Raw genomic sequence first — 22295 nt, 5'->3', positions numbered from 1 at the left:
TGGTATGAAGGGAGGGCCAAAAAATTGTACACGGATTTTTCAGATTGTGGGGGTGCCACGTCCCTAACCCCCACAATTTGGAAGGGAAAGCTGCACTTACTGTGCTAAGGATTCATTGGGCTCAGATTCTCAATTCCCAGGTCTTTTCAGGAGTGCTCATTTAATATGTAAATGTAGAGGAGGAGATTTTCCCCTAGGGGAAAATCCGGGCATAACAGACAGGGTCTCACAAATGGGAAAGGAGGAAGGGAGGAAGGAAGCAGTTGAAGCATTTATATATCATCTACCATGAGCCAGCTGCTGTAAGCATTGTTGTTATTGGGTATTTTCTTGTTTTGTTTTGTTTTGTTTTGTTTTGTTTTTGTGGGGCAATGAGGGTTAAGTAGCTTGCCCAGGGTCACACAGCTAGTGTCAAGTGTCTGAGGTCGGATTTGAACTCAGGTCCTCCTGAATCCAGGGCCGTTGCTCTATCCACTGAGCCACCTAGCTGCCCTGTTGTTATTATTATTATTATTTTTTTTTAGTGAGGCAATTGGGGTTAAGCGACTTGTCCAGGGTCACACAGCTAGTAAGTGTTAAGTGTCTGAGGCTGGATTTGAACTGAGGTCCTCCTGAATCCAGGGCCGGTGCTCTATCCACTGAGCCACCTAGCTGCCCTGTTGTTATTATTATTATTTTTTTTTTTTAGTGAGGCAATTGGGGTTAAGCGACTTGCCCAGGGTCACACAGCTAGTAAGTGTTAAGTGTCTGAGGCCAGATTTTAATTCAGGTACTCCTGAATCCAGGGCCAGTGCTCTATCCGCTGCACCATCTAGCTGCCCCTGTTGTTATTATTTTTTAAACAAATACTCTTACTTGAGACTCACAAGAACCCTGTGAAGTAGGTGCTATTATTATTCCCATCTTACAATTGAGGAAACTGAGGCAAACAGAGGTTAAGTGATTTACCCAGGGTTACACAGCTAGTAATTAATCAACATACCTTTATTAAGTATCTCCTATGGATCAGGCTCTGTGCTAAGCACTGGGTATACAAGAAGAGGCAAAAGACAAGTCCCTGTGCTCAAGGAGCTTACAGTCTAATGGTAAGTGTCTGAGGCTAGATTTAAACTCAAGACTTCCTGTGCTCTATCTACAGAAATATGAGCTAGCTCCTAAATGGTTAGAGAGAAGGAATATATGGGGTTTCTTAAAAGAGTACCGAGAGTACTTTCCCCCTTCTTGTATTTCTCCACTCTAGTCCTCAATTCCATTGTTGCCATGGTTTCTGGTTAATCTCTCTGCTCTTGGCATGCTTCCCATTTCTTATTTGAGTCACCTGTGTCTGCCATTCATTGCTTGTTGCCTTGGATTCCCTATAAAAATCTTAACAAAGGAAAGACATTTAAGTGAGAATTTCTGGCTTCTCTGAGCTCCTTTTAAAATCGCCAGAAGATGGCCCTGGAGACAGGAGGATATGAGTTCAAATCAGGTCTCAGACACTTTCTAGTTGTGTGACCCTGAGCAAGTCACTTAACCCTGATTGACAGAATTAAGAAAAGAGAGGAAAGGAAGTGGACACTATGATTATATGTAGCCTACTCAAGGAATACAGCCACAAAAGGGAGGAGACATCAGGCATGGGCAGATCAAGTGAGAGCATTTTGAAGATGGAGGAGACATGGGCATGTTGGTAGGCACTAGGAGAGCAGCCAGCAGACAGAGAGAGATTGAAGATCCATGAGAGAGTGGGACTGATAGGATGGGCAATCTCCTGGAGAAGATGTGATTAAGTGGGATCACTTCAGTATGTAAAGGGTTTGTCTTGTTAAGAAAGGCCACCTCGGGGGCAGCTAGGTAGCACAGTGGATAAAGCACCGGCCCTGGATTCAGGAGTACCTGAGTTCAAAGCCGGCCTCAGACACTTGGCACTTACTGGCTGTGTGACCCTGGGAAAGTCACTTAACCCCCATAGCCCTGCCAAAAAAAAAAGAAAGGCCACCTCTTCATTTCAGATAAGAGTAAGGGAGGAGGCAGTGGGAGGGGAGGAGAGAAGGGGGTGCTCTTGATGAAAGGCTTCCATTTTTTTCTCAGTGAAATATGATATGAGGTTCTCAAGTGAGAATGTTGAGGGGAGAGGGATGCATCCCTCCTTGAGGAAGGATGAAAAGGTTTGGAAAAAACACTGTAGGGGCAGCTAGGTGGCACAGTGGATAAAGCACCAGCCCTGGATTCAGAACCTGAGTTCAAATCCAGCCTCAGACACTTGACACTTACTAGCTGTGTGACCCTGGGCAAGTCACTTAACCTTCATTGCCCTGTGAAGAAAACAAAACAAAAAAAACACTGTATTGAGGGGGACAGTGAGTCAGTTAGAGAAATATAAAAAGATTGCCTTGATGCAGTGAGGGGCCAGTTGAGATTATGTAACATGAATTTGTAGGGGACCCAGTAAGGATGGTTTCATGATTTTCTCCAGCTTCATTTGTATGTAAATTACTTTTGCCTTTATAAGCATGTAAGAGCAAAGGCAGTGGTGGTGGGAGTAATCCAAGGCTTGAGAGGGCAAGACTTTCCATAGGATAAGGGGGCAAGGAATTTACGAGAAAAGTAGAGTTGAACTAGCACCCCAAAGGGTCAAGATGGGGAAGGCAGAAGAGTATAGACAATAGGGGGAGCGGCTAGGTGGAGCAGAGGATAGAGTACTGTCCTTGGAGTCAGGAGGATCTGAGTTCAAATCCAACCTCAGACACTTAACACTTACTAGCTATGTGATCCTAGGCAAGTCACTTAACCCCAATTGCCTTACCAAAAAAAACCCAAAAAACAAACAAACAGACAATACAGGGGTCATGGTCTAGGAAAAAACTGAGGAATGGAGGGATTGGAGGTCATGGCAAGGTCAATGAAGAACAGGATTTAGAATTTGGGGTTGCAAGCAAGAAAGAGGGAGAAGTAGAATGGCAACAGATTGCAATCGGATAAGGGGATTTCAGCTTTCATGAACATGGAAGTGGTACATTTGTGGGTGACAGCTAGATCAAGGTTATGACCATCTCTGTGTGTCCTCCTAGCAAGGACTTCCTGGGCTCTCTGGACCTGCCACTAGATGTGACTACAATGCCAAAGCTGCTGGCACCTGAGGTGTGGGAGAAACTAGAAAGTGACTACTCCAAGTTCCTGGAGGTAAGATCCAAGGGCTGGGCCATCCATGGCTGGTGGCAGGGTGGGGGAAGGGAGGGTAGATGGATGGCCACCTCCTATGTGGAGGGAACTAGGTGGTGGGTGGGTCATCAGGGCTTTGCTCAGGGTGACTGGATTTAGAGAGTACTGACAGTGTTTACCCCCATCAGGCAGAAACAGATGAGCTCAACATTTAGATAACGTAATTCTTATAGTATTGGCACAGCCTACACAGGAGTACTGGATATTCCTTTAGCTGTTTAAATTGTTCTTTATTTCATTTCATTTTTTTTATTTTTGCAGGGCAATGAGGGTTAAGTGACTTGCCCAGGGTCACACAGCTAGTAAGTGTCAAGTGTCTGAGGCCGGATTTAAACTCAGGTCCTCCTGAATCCAGTACTGATGCTCTATCCATTGCGCCACCTAGCCGCCCCCAACATTTAGATAGCAAGGAAATAATTAGTGGGAATAGTATGCTCCCAAATGGTACCACTCTTTAGCGGATGTTCTCTATGATATAAGGCAGTGTGTTAAAGTCAGTATCTGTAAATGAGAGCACTTGAGGGCTAGCAACACCCAGTGACTATGATATCCTTGTGACCAGTCAAAGAGATTTGCATCTGTGAGATTTTGATATGGAGCTCCTCGGTCAGATTCGAGAATGCTGCCATTTCAGAGACAGCAGCCCAAACTTAAGCTGTGTGGTGTTGAGTGGCGGACCTGAAGTCAGAGAACATCAGTTCAAATCCCAACTTCTCCTCTTAATATTTGCTTCACCATGGCAAGTCTCTGGGCTTCAGTTTCTTCTCAGTCAGTGTGTGTGTGTGTTGGGGGGGGGGCTGGCAATCAGGGTTAAGTGACTTGCCCAGGGTCACACAGCTAGTAAGCGTCTGAGGCTGGATTTGAACTCAGGTTCTCCTGACTCCTGGTGCTCTATCTATTGAACCACCTAGCAGGCCCTGGTCTCCTTGTCTGGAAAATGTGGGGTTAGACTAAATGACCTTAAAATTCTGTTCCAGTGGGGCAGCTAGGTGGCACAGTGGATAAAGCACCGGCCCTGGATTCAGGAGGACCTAAGTTCAAATCTGGCCTCAGACACTTGGCACTTACTAGCTGTGTGACCCTGGGCAAGTCACTTAACTCTCATTGCCCGGCCCCTCCCAAATAAAAAATTCCCTTCCAGCTCTAAAAGCTGTCATCCTATGAAGAAATTTAGATGAGATATGAAGAATCTCTTCTCAGTAAACAAGCTCAGGAATGGGTTATATTGAGGTTAATTACACCAGCAGGAATCTTCTTTGCCAGGTTCCTTTTTCCTCTAATTAACTTTCAGCTATATTTTTTAAAAAATATATATAATCATTTCCCAATATGGCACCATGCTGCATGGAATCTTCTGTTTTAATAAACAAAAATTTGAGTAAAACTAAACCAGTAGGACAACTGTGCCTTTGTATGCAATATGTGCAACATTTCACAGCCATAGTCCTTCCACCTTTGTTTTTGTTTTTGTTTTTTTCATGGCAATTGGGGTTAAGTGACTTGACCAGGGTCACACAGCTAGTAAGTGTTAAGTGTCTGAGGCCAGATTTGAACTCAGGTCCTCCTGAATCCAGGGCCGGTGCTCTATCCATTGCACCACTTAGCTGCCCCACCACCTTTCTTTTTATGAGAGGAGGATCGAGATGGATTTGGAATCAGAAGGCCTGAGTTCAAATCCCAGTTCTTCTGCTCACTACCTGTATGATCTTAGGCAATTAATAATGCAACTTCTCTGGGCCTCTGTTTCTTCATCTAAAAACTGAAGGGGTTGGATAAGGTGTCTTTTCTAGTTCTAAATCTGAGATTCTGTGATTCCATAACTCTTCCTACCCCAGGAACCATCCATACCCCCATAGTAGATCCTTCTCTGCTTGCCCTAGTCCTCCCCCATCTATAATTGGTAGCCACCCCAACAGAGGCCTCATGTGTCCTAGTGTCTACATCCAAAGAAGGTTGTGTGCTGAGGTCTGAGGTTTTTCCAGTTGAATTTGCTTAATTGCTTACCTCAGGAATGCTTTGTGGTCCTTGCTCTGTCTCCAAAATTGGTGGCTATAATTCTGCTTTGAGGGCTCCCATGTCAACGATCCAACCTTGGACTTTAGATCTGATTCATCAGCACCGGCTTCCCGGGTCACCAACTCCTTTATTGTGATTCAACTAACCAGCAAGCATTTCTTAAGTGCCTACTATGTGCTAGTCACTATGTGAGGCACAGAGAATACAAAGCAAAGAACCAAACAATTCCTACTCACTAAGAGTAATTCTAATGAGGAAGACAAGTATGTATATTTGTTGTTCATCATTTATCAAAGGGATCTGTCTCTTCGTGACCCCATTTGGGGTTTTCCTGGCAAAGATATTGGAGTGGCTTGCCATTTCCTTCTGCAGCTCATTTTACAGATGAGGAAACTGAGGCAACTAGGGTTAAGTGACTTGCCTAGGGTCGCACAGGTAGTAAATGTCTGACCATATTTGAACTCACAAAAATGAGTCTTTCTGACTATAGCCCCAGGACTCTATTCCTTGAGCCACCCCAATGCCCAGTATGTATATAATTACATGCAAAATAAATATAAAGGGAATAAATACGAAATAAATAAATATGAAGTAGTCATAAGGAGAGCACTAGTATCTGAGTAAGTTTTCATGTAGCAGGTAGTTCTTAAGCTACAGCTTGAAAGGTATTCTATGAGACAGAGGTGTCATTGCAGGTATGGAGAGATGGCAGAGAGCAAGGACATAGAGATAGAAAGTGGAATATGTGTGTGAGGAACAGAGAGAAGGCCAGTTTGGCTAGATCACAAGGGAAGTAATATTTGATGGGGCTAGAAAAGTGGGTAGGGGTCAGATTATGAAAGGCTTTGGAAGTTAAACATAAATTTGTATTCTAACCTAGAGGCAATAGGAGTCACTGAAGTTGATTGAGTAGGGGAGTGACATGGTCAGATCTGCACATAAGAAAAATTACTTTGACATATAAAGGATGAACTGGAGGGGTGAGATGAGGCAGGGAGACCAAACAGGAGGCTGTTGCATTAATCTAAGTGAGAGTTGAGGAAGGTCTGAACTAAAATGGTTGCTATCTGAGTACAGAGAAAGGGTTGGATTGGGAGATGTGAATGTACAAACAGCAAGATGTGGCAATTGAATGGATAGGTGGAGTGAGGGAGAGGATAATGCCAAGGTTAAAAATCTGGGAGACTGAAGAATAGTGATGCCTTTAACAGAAATAGGAAAATCTGGAAGAGGAGAGGGTTCGAGAGGAAAGAGAGTGAGTTCAGTTTTGGACATGATGCATTTGAGATGTCTGCAGGACATCTTATGTGATGTGTCCAATGGGTTGTTGGTGGTTCTGAACTGAAGAGCAGGAGAAAATGGGGCTGGATCTATGATTAGTGAGTCATCCATCTAGAGATGATAGTAAAACTCGTGGGAGCTGGTGAGTCTCTCAAGACAGATATCGTAGACGGAGAAGAGAAAAGGGCCTAGGACAGAATCTTGGGGAACATCCACAGTTAGAGGTTATGGGATGGATGACAAACCAGCCAAAGAGATGGAGGGGAGATCATACAGTTAGGAGGAGAATCAGGAGAGAGCAGTGTCACAAAAACCCAGAGAGGAAAGAGTATCTAGGGGAGCTTTGCATCTATTCCCAGGGATTTAAGCTTTCATGAATTTTTAGGACAAGAAAAATGCAGAGATAGAATAAAAGAATGTGATAGTTGGAAGGGACCTTAGATGGTGGTTCACTTGCTCGTGGGGTTCTCATAATCCTTGTTTCAGCAGCTGGTGCCTTCTTTTTTTTTTTTTTTTTTTGTTGAGGCAATTGGGGTTAAGTGACTTGCCTAGGGTCACACAGCTAGTGTCAAGTGTCTGAGGCCGGATTTGAACTCAGGTCCTCCTGACTCTAGGGCTGATGCTCTAATCCACTGTGCCACCTTGTTGCCCCTAGCTGGTTCCTTCTTGAAAGAATCAGATCTCTAACAGATGTTACTTTTGTTAGTCATCTACCTTCTGAAGAGTGATATTGTCATTAAGGCTAACCTAGATATTATCAGAGACTCTGTTCTTGGCAGACAATATCCTCTAGCAGATGTCCGGTTATTATTCATTGTCTCATTATTACTATATCAGGCTTCCATGCCAGGTTTAGGATCTCATTTTGTTCAGGTGCTCTGTATGACACATTGCTTTTGTTTCTGCCTCTGTCTTTACCCAAAGACTCTTTGCCTTATGTCTCCTCAGTCATATCCAACTCTGTGACCCCATTTGGGATTTTCTTGGCAGAGGCCAGAGTAGTTTGCCATTTCCTTGTCCAGCTCATTTTATAGATGAGGAAACTGAGGCAAACAGATTAAGTGACTCGCTCAGGGTCATACTGCTAGTAAGCATCTGAGGTCAGATTTGAACTCATGAAGAGTCTTCCTGACTCTAGGCTCACTGTGCCCTCTAGCATCACAGAGGCTGTATTAACCCCCTCTAAGGAATGTTGTACATGGGATTCCTATACAGTTAGAGTTTGGACTGGATACCAGAAAGGTTTAGAGAGGGGCCTAGGGCTCCCTTAGCTTTGGGACCAGACAAGGGAAAGAAAGGGCAAAGTACCGTGAGCACATATGAAACCTTGGGTCTGACACAGATGTATCCTGGTATTTGGGTTTGTTCTCTCTCCCAGTAGGATTGGGACTTTCCCACCCATGACCTGTAACCAGGAAACAGACTCTCATAAACCTCTCTGCCCCCACAAAATTAGGCTTTATTTTGGGGGGGAAACTGACAGAAAGTCAAGGGAAGGAAAAGTCTGTCTGTCTGTTTCAAACGATGGCAATGCTAGGTCAAAGTATTTAGAGATAAAAGGGACCATGGGGTGGTGGTGGAAAAAAGAGGAAATGGGAAACAGAAACAGAAACAGAAACAGAAGATAGGGGAGAGAGTGAGAAAGAGACTGTGACAGAGAGACAGCAACAGAAAGAGAGAGAGAAACAGAGGATAGGGGAGAGAGACACACACAGAGAGACTGACAGAGACAGAGAGAAAGGAGAAGGAGGAGGGAGGGTGACAAAGGCAGAGATAGAGAAAGGAGAGAGAAAGAAAGGAGAGGAGGGAAAAAGAGAGCAAAAGAAAGAAGGAGAGAGAATGAGAAATTTTCTTTCCCCTTTTCTTTTCCACTTTAGACCAAGATCAACAAGTGCTTTGATGGCATTCTGAAGTTGGAGCAGGACCAGTGGTCAGAAAGGGAGGGCCCCACCTTGCTTCAGGGGCTTTACCACTCCCCCATCTCCATCGACATTCACATGGTGGGTAATAATAATAGAATTGACAGCAGTTTCTATTTTCATAGCACTTTGAGATTTCCAAGGCACATTCCTCATAACAATACTGGGTGATTGTGTAAATATTATTATACCCATTTTTCTGATGAAGAAACTGAGGCTCAGAAAAGTTAAGTGACTTGCCTAAACTCCCCCCAAGTAAGTGAGAAATAATTTAGAAAAGGGAGAGAGTCAGGACAAGGGATGTTCAGAAGGAGGAATGTGATGATCTTTGACATCCTCTTCCCTGTCAGACTCCATCCAGAGTTTGGTTCTAAAAATCACTTTTAGGAAAAAACATTGTCAACTTGGAGTAGGTTTGGAGGAGGGCAAATGAGATAGAGTATTCAAGACCAAGCCATGTGATGATCAGTTTTTTAAAAAATAACAAATAAACTTCAGTAATGGTTACCTTGGAGAAGAGAAGACTTAAGATCACAGGAGAATCTATTCTCAGTAATAATATCTCATAGTCACATGACATGTCACAAAGCGTGGTCCTCACAATATCCCCATGGGTAAGAAGTGTAAATATTATCACCCCCATTTTACAGATGAGAAAACCCAGGCTCTGAAAGTTAAAGTGTCTTGCTTGGGGTCAAACATCATCAGAACTGGAACTTGAACCCACATCTCCGGAGTCTGAGTCCATCGCTCTGCCCACTACCCCTTATTGCTTCTTTGGAGAAAGAATGGCTCTCAAAAATATTTTGAAGAGTTGTGATTAAGAAGAGTGTTTCAGGGGCAGCTAGGTGGCGCAGTGGATAGAGCACTGGCCCTGGATTCAGGAGTACCTGAGTTCAAATCCAGCCTCAGACACTTAACACTTACTAGCTGTGTGACCCTGGGCAAGTCACTTGACCCCAATTGCCTCACCCCCCCCCAAAAAAAGAAGGGTGTTTCAGAAGAAGGGTCCTCTGAGGCCATCTAATCTAGCTCATATCTGAACAATAATCACTTCAATGATACCCCAAAGAAATAGTAGGTATTCAAACCTTTGTTTGAAGATGCCTGGGCTATGGGGAATCCCCTAACTATGGAAACCCACTTGGCCAACTTTAGTTTGGCAAGAATTTTTTCTTACATAGAACCTAAATCTACCTCTCTACAACTTCTTGTCTCTAGTTGTCTCCTCTGGAGCCAAGCAGAGGAAGCCTCTTTCCCATGATAGCCCTTAATACATTTTAAGGCTTATTATCCTACTTGGCCAGAGCACAGAAGGGAAGCTATACAAGAAAGAAAATTTTAGCACAGTATAAGGAAAAACAACTGTAGCTGTCCCACAATGCAAATAGCTTGCCGAAAGTTAGACTGAGCTCCCCATCACCTGCATCACAGATGCTAGGTACCTGTCTGAGGGACTGTACAGGAAGATTCCTTTACTGTCAAAAAAAAAAAAGTTTAGACTGGACAATTCTGTGGCCCCTTCTGGCCTCCAAGATTATAAGATTCTGTGTAGCATCTTTTGCATCCTTTTTTTTTTTTTTTTTTTTTTTTTTTTTGGCGGGGCTATGGGTGGTTAAGTGACTTGCCCAGAATCACACAGCTAGTGTCAAGTGTCTGAGGCTGGATTTGAACTCAGGTACTCCTGCTTTATCCAATGTGCCACCTAGCTGCCCCCAATTCTAGCGTCTTTGTGCCTCCATTTCCTCATCTGTAAAACGGGATAATGATATCTGTGTTCTCATATATTCACACATGAGGTCAGTCCATTTAAAACTGAAAATACTATAAAAATAAAAGCTATTATTTATTGTATTATAAGATTATAAGGCAGCTAAGTGGTGTAGTGACCAGAGTACTGGACCTGGACTCAGGACGACCTGAGTTCAAATCTTGCCTTACCAGTCCATTGTAAAGTCACTTCATCTCTGTAAACCTCAGCTTTCTCATCTATAAAATGGGAATAATAATAGCACCTACCCCTTGAATTCTTGTGAGGATAAAATGAGATAATATATGTAAAGGACTTTGTAAACCCTGAAGTGCTATATAAATGCTAACTATTAATATTATAGTTGCATGGGAACAGATAAGGTAGAGAAAATAGATTTGGCATTTCTACTGACTGGGAGGAAGAGAGAGTAATTGTGCATGTGTGTGTGAGTGCGTGTGCGTGTGTGTGTGTGTGTGTGTGTGTGTGTGTGTGTGTGTGTGTTTTGTTAGGGGTGAGATCAGAAGAGAAACATCTTGTCCAAGGTCACAGTGAGGAACTCAATAAAGACTTGAATACATATCTTCTGACTCAGGCCAAGTTTCTCCCTCTTTTTCCTCCTCCCTTCCTGTCCCTTCCTCTCTCCTTTCTTTCTCTTTCTTTAGGAGTAATATGAGAAGTTTATTATCAGCTCACAGAAACACCAAATTTTCCTGGCAAATAAGTGGTATTTTAAACCTTTATAATTTATTTATTCTTATTTTTCCCATCAAAAAAAATTGCAGTCTGTCAATTATATGTGAAACTGAATGTCTGCAGCCAAGAGAGTATGTGTTGCACACTGAAGAGGCAGCTAGGTGGCACAGTGGACAAAGCACTGGCACTGGATTCAGGAGGACCTGAGTTCAAATCCAGCCTCAGATACTTGACACTTACTGGCTATGTGACCCTAGGCAAGTCACTTAACCCTCATTGCCCTGCCCCCCCCCCCAAATAAAAGTAGACTAAGAGAGCACACTGATCTAGAGCCAGGCCACTTCAATAACAGAGATTCTTCTATCTTTGCAAATGTCTGCCATTCCACATGCCCATATTACAGATGGAAAATAGTAGGGAGGGGGCAGCTAGGGGGCGCAGTGGATAAAGCACCGGCCCTGGATTCAGGAGCACCTGAGTTCAAATCCAGCCTCAAACATTTGACACTTACTAGCTGTGTGACCCTGGGCAAGTCACTTAACCCCCATTGCCCTGCCAAAAAAAAAATAGTAGGGAAATAGAGTTATCTTGGCCTCATATCTCCAAACCCAAATTCAGGTTTTACATACATTTTCTCCTTGAAACTCTGGTCTTCTGTGTCCCTTCCAGCTTTCACTTCTCTTTCCATCATCTTTAGGCAGCTGGGTGGTCTAGTGGATAGAGTACAGAGCTTGGAGTCAGGAAGACCCAAGTTCAAATCCTGCCTCAAACAATAGTCATGTGACCCTGGGCAAGTCACTTACTCTCTCATCCTCAGTTTTCTCATTTGTAAAAAGGGGATAAAAATAGCATCAATTCTTCAGGGTTATGAAGGGAAACAAATGTGGTAACATTATATAAATGCTAGCTATTATTAGCAGCCTATGCCGGCATGGTGAGAATCAAAGAGAAATCGAGATGGTGGGAGAGCAAGTGGTTTCAGGGTGAGAAGCACCATGTTCTTACCCCCAGTGGCAGGAAGTCTCAGTTATCCCCATTATGTCACCCAGTCCCAGAGCAAGAGTCTCTGGGGGGATATGGGGGTTAGACTAGTCTCTAAGAGATGACTTAGGGTCAACAGAGACAGCAGGAACACCCCAATCTGAGAAGAGGACACAGCTTTGACAGCTAGTTTGACTATAGTGGCAGACTGTGTAAGTAATCAGGAATTCAGTTTATTTCACCATAACCAACTTTTATCAAGCCCCTGATGTGTATACGGAGTGAAATTCTTGCTATAAATAATACAATCTCTCCCATCATGACAGTCTAGAAGGGGAATAAAATTTAAATATAGATAACTACAATATACAATATTATATAATAAATATATTTTGTTGAGTCAATTTTTTAGTCTCCATGACCCTATTTGGGGTTTTCTTGGCAAGGATACTGGAATGGTTTGCCATTTCTTTCTCAAACTCATTTTATAAATGAGGAAACTGAAACAAACTGGGTTAAGTGACTTACCCAGGGTCACACAGCTAATAAGTGTCTGAGGTCAGATTTGAACTCATGAAGATGAATCCAGGACCAGCTCTCTAACCACTGTGCCGCCTAGCTGCCTCAATAAGTATAATTAGCCAGGTTTAAAACAAAATTCAAAGAAAAATCTGAGCACAAGATCGTTCCTGCAGAGAATATGGGGTTAGAGTTAGAAATGAAATGGAGAGTAGAGAAGGGGGAGAGGAGGGAAGGAGATGGCATTAGAGTTGCACTTTAAATGATGAATAGGTTCATTTAAAAGATTCAACAAGTGAAAAAGAAGAGGGAGGCATCAAGGCATGAGAGTACAGGGCTTGTTGTGAAAGACAGAGTAGGTCAATTAAATCTAGAGTGTGTGGAAGGAAGATAAGGCATGAAAGATACAAAGACTTCAGATTGTAATGGCCCTGGAACACTAGGTAAAGAAATTTGAATTTTATCCTGTAAGTAATAGGGATCCAGGGAAGACTCTGGAGCAGGGGAGTGACATCACCAGATCAATATATGGGGAGAATTAATGTGGTGGATGATAAAGGATAGATTGAAGGGGGAGGAAATATGGTGGTCATAAACTGGGGTCTTCATCAGGTACAGCTGTTGTATTACTTCCTTGGCCTCCTTCCCAGCTGGTTGGGGAGCATGTGAACACAGCCCGGGCCATCTCCTCGGGGTTGGAGGCTACCACACTACAGATCTTGGAGCAGTCATTGAATGAATTCATCCCCAGGTCAGTCCTACATTCACCCAAAGGCTGGGCCTCTTACTTACTGCATGGAGGGCCTGGCCCAAGATTACGTGTAGCAGGGACTCTGCCTTTCCTTGGGAGGTGGGGAGGAGGAGGGAGGAAGTGGGGAGGAGGAGATATTACCAAGTGCTCTCTGATGCTTGGGGACTCAAGGTCTCATTTTTAAAAATTAATTAATTTATTTATTTTGGTGAGGCAATTGGGGTTAAGTGACTTGCCCAGGATCACACAGCTAGTAAGTGTTAAGTGTCTGAGGCCGGATCTGAACTCAGGTCTTCCTGAATCCAGGGCTGGTGCTCTATGTACTGTGCCACCTAGCTGCCACTCAAGGTCTCATTTTTGCTATCTGTAACCCCAGGAATTGCTTGAGACTCAGACATGAGTGCTTGAATGCAGGCTTCCCAGTCAGAATTACCTCCTTTCCCCCAACCCACAGAGTCCTCCTTTTTCTAAAGATTAGGAAAGGGACAAGGGAAGCCCATGGTGGGATTGGCTGGGGGAAGGGTATATTAAAGATTAAAGATTAAAATAGCTATTATAACCCATCACACTTGTATTTCCTTTAGGCCCTTGGGTGGAAAGTATCCTGAGTTTAAAGTCAAAGGATCTAGCTTTGGATCTTACCTCTGTGATAATGAGCAAAGGCCCTCTCTGGGCTTTGGTTCATTCACCTATAAAATAAAGTCATATGGACTATATGTCAACTTGAAGGTCCCTGTTATCTCTAAATCCCATGATACATGGACCCTCACACCACCCCTGAGAGGAAAGAGATTATGTCCCCATTTTGAAGAGAAGGAAAGTGAGGCCTAGAGAGGGGACAGTGCTCATTCAAAGTCACACAGAGTTACTGACAGAGCTGGGAGCAGAACATATATATATATATATATATATATTGGGGGGGGAAATGAGGGTTAAGTGACTTGCCCAGGGTCACACAGTTAGTAAGTGTCAGATGTCTGATGTTGGATTTGAACTCAGGTCCTCCTGAATCCAGAAGCCACTGTACCACCTAGCTGCCCCCCAGAACCTATATTTTCTGTGTAGCAGTATATCTGTAAGGAATTCTCTGCGTAACATGGAGAAGTTTACCTGTTGGACAACTGCAGGAAGGGAGGGACCAGAGATCCAACCTGTCCTCCATCTTCTCTGACTCCCATCTTTAGAATGTGGAAATTGCCCATCTGGTGGGAGGAGGAGGGGGTAGGCTCTTCCCAGCAAGGATAGAAATCACTGAATATATGTGCAGCAGACTAATGGCAAAGGCAACCCAGCCCTCCCTTCCCCTCCACTAACTAGGTAGCAACTGCTATTTTAGCATAAGAGAAACCAGTTTCATGCTTTTAAAAAAATTTCTGTTTTCAAAAGTATATAAAATATAAAATTCATTAAGCTTCTCCCTCATTTAGATCTAGCATCCCTAGCTGGGACAAGTCCAACAGAGAAGTGCTATTTTTTTTTCCTCTTTCTTTTTTCTTTTTTTAAAATTTAATTTAATTTTTATTTTAAACTTTTTTCCCAAATTACATGTAAAGATATTTTTTTGAGTTCCAAAATTTTCTCCTACCCTCCCTTCCCTCCCCCTTCCCAAGTCCAGCAAGCAATTAGATATAGGTTATATATTACATTCATGTTAAACATATTTCAACATTAGTCACATTGTAAGAGAAGAATCAGAACAAAAGAGAAAAAACACAAGAAAGATGAAACAAGAACAAGAACAAAAAAGCAACAACAAAGGTGAAAATAGTATACTTCAATCTACATTCAGATTCCATAGGTCTTTTTCTGACTGTGGAGAGCATTTTCCACCATAAGTCTTTTGGCATTGTTTTGGATCACTGTATTGCTGAGAAGAGTTAAGTCTATCACAGTTGATCATCACACAATACCGTTGATACTGTGTACAATGTTCTCTTGGTTCTGCTCATTTCACTCAGCATCAAGTCATTTAAGTCTTTCCAGGTTTTTCTGAAATCCATCTGCTTATCATTTTGTACACCACAATAGTATTCCATTACTTTCATAAACCACAATTTGTTTAGCCATTCCCTAATTGATGGGCATCTGCTGAATTTCCCATTCTTTGCTACCACAAAAAGAACAGCTATAAATATTTTTATACATGTGAGTCCTTTTCCCGTTTTTCTGATCTCTTTGGGATATAGACCTACTAGTGGTATTGTTTGGTCAAAGGATATACACAGTTTATATAGCCTTTTGGCATGGTTCCAAATTGCTCTCCAGAATGGTTGGATTCTTGGGGGGGGGGGGTGGAGCCAAGATGGCAGAGGAAAAGCAGTGACTTCTTGGAGCTCTCCCTCAAAACCTCTCCAAATACCTCCAAACAATGTCATAAGATAATTCCTGGAGCAGCAGAACCCACACAAGGATGGGGTAAGATTTAATTGACCTGCTTTGTCTTTCACAATAAGCCCTGTACTCTCATGCTTCAATGCCTCCCTCTTCTTTTTCACTTGTTGAATCTTTTAAATGAACCCAAAGCCAACAACAGCTTATAAAGTTGGCAGGAAAAGTCTGTTGTGCTGGGGTGAGAGTGGAGCACAGCCCCACAGCTGCGCCATGTAGATCCAGCCCAGGCAGGTCACTCCAGAAGAGCCTCTTGACTGCGCCTGCCCCATGGATGGTGAGGGAGTCAAGTAGGAGATTACAGGGGTCTCTGCTGGCACTGAGACGGGACTCTGTTGTTTTGCCCATGCTCGGACCCAGGAAGCATTTGGGCAGCAGCACAGGTGGGAGAGGGACACGGGAGCACTGGAGCGTGGAGCCACAGTGAAACAGGAAGGAGTTAAAATGAGCAGACAGAAAAAAATGTGGACCCTAGAAAGTTTCTTTGGTGACAAGAAAGATCAAAATACACCCTCTGACATCCAAAGCTTCCAAGAAAAATATGAATTGGTCTCAGGCCATAGAGGCACTCAAAAAAGACTTTGAAGATAAAGTAAAAGAGGTAGAGAAAAAAAATGGAAAAAGAGAAGAGAGTGATACAGGAGGGTCATGAAAAAAAAGTCAACAGCTTGAAAAGCCAAATGGAAAAGCTCTCTGAAGAAAATCATTGCTTAAAAATTAGTATTGAGTAAATGGAAGCTAATGACTTTATGAGAAATCAAGACACAATAAAGCAAATACAAATGAATGAAAAAATAGAGGGTTATGTGAAATATCTCCTAGGAAGAACAGCTGATCTGGAAAATAGATCCAGGAGAGATAATTTGAAAATTATTGGACTACCTGAAAGCCATGATCAAAAAAAAGAGCTTAGACAGCATCTTCCAAGAAATTGTCAGGAAGAACTGCCCTGATATTCTTGAAGCAGAAGGTAAAATAGAAATTGAAAGAATCCACTGATCACCTCCTGAAAGAGATCCCAAAATGAAAACTTCCAGGAATATTATAGCCAAATTCCAGAGCTCCCAGGTCAAGGAGAAAATATTGCAAGTAGCCAGAAATAGACAATTCAAGTACTGTGGAACCCCAGTCAGAATAACATAAGATCTAGCAGCTACTGTCTCTGTCTCATCTCAGTCCTGGGTGGATATCTGCAGGGTGTAACGATTGGAATGACACCACCTGCTGGAGACTTACTGTAGAAGAGTTCCACCCATGAAGTGAAGGTCTTTGAGGGCAAGACCAGGAGTCTTTTCTTTGGAAAAGGAAGTGACGCGGGCTAGTGGGAGGAGGAAGGAAGAGACTGGTGCTCAGTCTTGCGCTCTTTCCTTTGGACTCTGGTGGAGAGCGGAGCTAGAAATGTGCTCTTGCTTTAATAGATAGGAATCTAGGCCTTTTTCTCTCTCTTAACCAAATTCTTATTCTCCTTAATAAATGCTTAAAAGTCTAACTCTTGCTAAAGCTTATAATTTATTGGCGACCACTCATTAGATATTTTAGACAGTTTAGCTAGAATTTTAGCCCTTAACAAGGGTTTATGTCTCTAGCCATGGTGGAAGGTGAGGAGGTAGGATATGGCTGTGGCAGCCTTTGCTCTTTCCTTCATCACCTGCCTCTTTGTGAATTTTCTCCTCCGAATTGGAGGGGTTGGGGGAGACAGCAATGCTGCTCTTTAAGACTCAGTTCCTACTTCTCAGGGATCACATAGCCAATGAGGACTCTTGTGTTGCCCTAATGTATTCTGGGGTATTTTTTGTTGTTTTAAAATTTATATATATAATATAGAAATTATATTTATATTTCTTTCAAAATTTTATATTTATTATCAATAGCAAACATTTATTATTAATATTAATTGTTATTATTGTTTTACCAATGCCCCATGGCATTCATATCATACCATACCATACCATACCATACCATACCATACCATACCATACCATACCATACCATACCATACCATACCATACCATACCATACCATACTATACCATACCATACCATACTATACCATACCATATCAGGAAAATTCAATGGGTTTGGAGTTAAGAGGACCTGAGTTTAAATACTGGCTCTGACATTCTCTATATGACTTCAGGCAAGTCATTTCCCCTCTTCTCTGCCTGAATTTCCTCCTCTATAAAATTCAGTAGTTGAGCTCCATGGTCTCTAACTCCTCTTCTGCCCTTAAATCTTGTGGTTCTTTGACCCCTGCTTTGGAGCAAGCAGCTACAGTATTTCTTCCCCCTCCTTCCCTCTCTCCCTATGCAGGTTTGAGAAGAGGTTCCTGGACTCCGATGCTGCAAAGGATCAGACCCTGTTCCTGCCCTATCTCTGTGCCTATATCACTGCCTTCGAGGAACTGAAGTAGACTTTGTTTTCTGGGAATTCCAGGGGAGGATACTCTAGGGGTTGGGGAGGAAGGAGTTTATAAGAAGGCTATTAGGTCAGTCTCTGCCCAAGATCAAGATCCCACATAACTCATCTTCCAATCAACAAGTTTATCAAGCAGCTCTTGTGTTTAGAGCACCACCCTCACCAATGGGGGAGATGCCTAGTTTAGGCATACCATGGTCCCTGCCTTCACCAAGCTTACAGCATGATAGAAGGATGAGGACATAGCTACCAGAAATACCTGCTAAGTGTATTGGAGAGATGCAAAACGGGTCTCTAGGAAGTCTCAGGGATAAAGGTTCTGAGGAAGGCTTCCTGGAGGAGGGGGTGTTTGAATGGGGATTTAAAGTAGGAATAGAAATTGTTGATAAGGAACTCAGCAACCACAGAGAGAGGTGATAGGGCATTCCAAACATAGGGGACAGGATGAACAGAGGCTTGGAGGCAGAAGAGAACTGGGAATGTCTGGGGAATAGAAATTAGGTGTTTGTTTGGAGTGAAATGTGTAGAGGGAAATAATAGGAGATAGAGTTGGAAAGGCAGGCTGGTGCCAGATGGCTGCAGGCCTCCAATATCTGGATGAAGAGCCTACTCTGGCATTCAGTAGAGAGCCAAGAAAGATTTTGTTTAGTAGAACAGAAACGTGACTAGCTCTTTGCAAAAGGAAGGTTATTCTGACAGCAGTATGAAGAATGGATTTAAGAATGGATTTAGGGGCAGCTAGGTGGTGCAGTGGATAATGCACCAGCCCTGGATTCAGGAGGACCTGAGTTCAAATCCGGCCTCAGATACGTGACACTTACTAGCTGTGTGACCCTGGGCAAGTCACTTAACCCTCATTGCCCTGCCCCCCCCCAAGAATCAATTTAGTAGAGAGAATGGAAGATAAAGGTTCAGCTTCATGCTCCAATGTCTCTCTTTTCTCTCCTCTCTCCTTCCCTCCTTTTTAACTATCCATCATTAGTGTGATTCAGTGGAAAAGTGCCTTTGATTCCATTTTCCTCAGCCCTGCCAATAATTCACTGGGCGACCTCAGACGAAGTACTTTGACTGTCTGAGCCTCACATGAAACATGAAGATAATGATTTTGTAGCATGTACTTTGCAGCCTTTTGAACAAAGAAATAGGAGTTGCTGTCATGGCTCTTTCATTAAGGTCTGTAGGAGGCAGAGGAGGAACAGGTCTGGGTCCTGGGCCAGGCCCCTGCTCTGTAGGAGCTCATAGGCAGGCAGTCCAGACAAGGAGAGGTGAGAAAGACCTGGTCAGGTCTAACCACAGTGCCAGGTGTGGATAACTGGATTGACAGCTCAGTCACCCAATGACGTGAGTGAAATGCCAGGGGAGAGGGTGAGCAATTCCTAGAGCCCAGAATCATTCATCCTCTTGAGATCATTAAAAATTGGCCTCTAGGCATTGGATTTGGTGCTAGAGAGTTTGATAGTGATCCACCTTCATCCCGTCTGAGGAATCCACCCCAAGAAAGGGTCTATGGTGTCATTTTTTTTTTTTGCGGGGCAATGGGGGTTAAGTGACTTGCCCAGGGTCACACAGCTAGTAAGTGTCAAGTGTCTGAGGCCGGATTTGAACTCAGGAACTCCTGAATCCAGGGCCGGTGCTTTTTCCATTGCGCCACCTAGCTGCCCCTATGGTGTCTTTCTTAGAAAAGCACTTGATTTGAAGTCAGGAGATGATGGGTTCAAACCCGGGCTCTGCTATTTACTAGCTACACGATGATGGCTAACTCCCTTTCTATCTCTGGGCTTTGGTTCTCTCATCTGTAAACAATGAGAGAGTAGTGGCCTAGATCATCTCTCAGATCCTGTCTGGTTCAGGTTCTGAAGTTCTATCTCTTCCGTGTTTGGGTAGGAACTAGAATCACAGAATTTAGAGGTAGAAGGGACCTGAGAGATGATCTGGGCCAATGATCTCAACTTACAGATGAGGAAATTGAGGTCCAGAGAAGATAACTCACAGAAAAAGTCCAAGTGCCATATTTCCACCTCCAGGGTGAGGGAATGAAGGAGCCAAGGGAGAAAGATGCCCTTTAGTTTTGCCTGGGGATACTTTACCCCTTTTGGTGATCACCATGCCAGCAGATCCCATTTCCACAGCACTTGATAGTTTTTGAATACTCTCTTCACAATACTCCTATGAAAGAAGACGTGCAAGGATTTTTATTCTCCTTTTACAGATGAGGAAACTGAAACTCAGAGACAGAAGTAACTCGGTCAGGATCATTGAGTGAGGCAGGGGCAGACACCCAGACACCTTCACTCCCCATCTGACACTTTTTTTCCCCCAGTTTCTCATTACTGACTTCCTTTCTTGTGAAGGGTGGAATAACCCTCACTTGCCTAACTGGCCTGCGAGCTGAGGGGACCAGATCTTATCCATCACTCTACAGGCTTTGAAGTCAAAAGACCTAAGTGTGGCAGCTAGGTGGCTCAGTGGATAAGGCACTGGCCTTGGATTCAGAAGGACCTGAGTTCAAATCCAGTCTCAGCCACTTGACACTTACTAGCTGTGTGACCCTGGGTAAGTCAATTAACCCTCAATGCCCTGGGAAAAAAAAAAGACCTAAGTGTGAACACCAGCTCTACAGTTACCATTTAGTGGTACAAGTCACTCTCTTTCACTGGGACTCAGTTTCCAGATCTATAAAATGAAGTAAATTAACAAGATGATCTCTAAAGGTCATTTTCCACTTTAGATCTTAGAAAGATTCCTCTCCCATCCCCAGCTCCGATAGGGATACCATCGGAGTTGTTAAACACATCATATGAGCTACCTATTCCAGACCCCACCCCCACCCCAGTTTTCCCCCTTCCCCACCCTCCCTCCCACCAAAACAGGGTCAATAGCCCTCATTTCGTTGCTATTCCTGGGGATGGTTCCCCTAACTGCAATTCAAGTTCAGGCCTCAAGGTGGCAGAAGGCTTCTGGGAATCACTGGTCTAGCCCAACCACTAAGAATCAGTGGACTGAAGAATCCCCAAAACCTTCTACAGCCAGAAGTTCAAGGAGGTCTTTAAGTTCTCATATTCCTAATCCTGGCTCATTGGGGGTTATAGAAGGGAACCATTCCTGGCCATTCCCTAAGGAAGATCACAATCTGGAGCAGACAAGAGAAGCAGGCCCAGCTCCTGCCCTCAGAAAGCTTGTCGTCTAGCTAGAGGAAAAAGGTGCATGAACATGGGGTAGGGCACAGCCAATTCAGGCCAGTGTGAGATGTTGTAAGGCAGAGAGAAATTCAGAGAGGGGAAGAACCACTGTGCACTGGCATAATCAGGGCTGGCTTCCTGAAGGAGGTGAGCCTTAAGGAAGAGGCAGGTTTTTGACAAGAGAAGGACTTGCCCAAGGAAAGAGAATGGAGTTCCAGGTGAGAGGAATAACTCAAAAACAAAGGTGGAAATGAGCCTAAGGTTTATATGGCATAATGAAGAAATGGGTTTGATGAGACAGAGGAGTACTGACTGGTATGAGATGAGCCTGAAGAGGTATGTGGAAGCCAGCCTACAGAGGGCTTAAATGCCAGGCTATTGCAAGGAGTAAGATAGAAATGGGGAGCCACTGAAGGTTGTCGAGCAAGGAATGACATCAGACATCATGCTTTTATTAAGCACCTGGTGTCATTCACTGGGTCACAAAGTCAAACGTGAACTATTCTCTACCCCCAAGGACCTTCCATTTGAATGGGGAGGCAACAGGTCCATAGCAACTATAACTACACATAAAATAGATGTAACCTGGGATTCAGGCCTGGGCCATTTGCATAAAACTTTCCACCAATGAGGAAAGTCTTATGGAAATGATCCAGGCTTAGACTCTCAGTTACCTATACAAAGTACCTACAAAGCAGTTGCATGGTCTTGCTCAGACCTAGGCATTATGAATTTTATTTTGCCAGTCTTTGGAAGAATGGATTGACAGGGGGAGATTGGAGATAGGGGTGGGCCTGGAAAGCTTTGACCAAATGAGGTGAAAAGAGCCTCAATGAGGTGGGTGGCAGTGTGAATAAAAAGATGGGAATACATTTGGGAAGTGGAGGTAATCAAATCAGTGCTTGACAGTGGATTGAATGTAGAGATGCATATCGTACAGAAATGCTACAGGGTCAAGAGGACAAGCAAAGCAGGGCCAAACACTTTAGGCTAAGGCATTCGTAGGCATAGGATTTAGAGCCAGAAATTACATGTTGTTGTTGTTCAGTCATTTCAGTCATGTCTGTCTCTTCATGACCCCATTTGAGGTTTTCTTGGCAAAGGTACTGGAGTGATTTGCCATTTCCTTTTGCAATGAACTAAGGCAAACAGAGATTAAATGAGTTTCCCAGGATCACATAGCTAGTGATTATCTGA

General features: G+C 43.4%; 1 protein-coding gene across 1 annotated transcript in view; it reads left to right on the top strand.

Moving 5' to 3' along the window:
* EXOC3L4 (exocyst complex component 3 like 4) overlaps positions 1 to 22295 on the top strand; it is a 52588-nt gene that overhangs the window by 6834 nt on the left and 23459 nt on the right. Inside the window, 4 exon segments of the mRNA XM_043986926.1 lie at positions 3054 to 3165; positions 8379 to 8501; positions 13017 to 13117; positions 17815 to 17910. Coding sequence (XP_043842861.1) covers positions 3054 to 3165; positions 8379 to 8501; positions 13017 to 13117; positions 17815 to 17910 — 432 coding nt within the window.

Source organism: Dromiciops gliroides, chromosome 2 (genome assembly GCF_019393635.1).
Source record: "Dromiciops gliroides isolate mDroGli1 chromosome 2, mDroGli1.pri, whole genome shotgun sequence".
NCBI classification, from domain to species: Eukaryota; Metazoa; Chordata; class Mammalia; order Microbiotheria; family Microbiotheriidae; genus Dromiciops; species Dromiciops gliroides.
The sequence above is the reverse complement of the archived record's forward strand: the minus strand, read 5'-3'. Positions and strand labels throughout refer to the sequence as shown.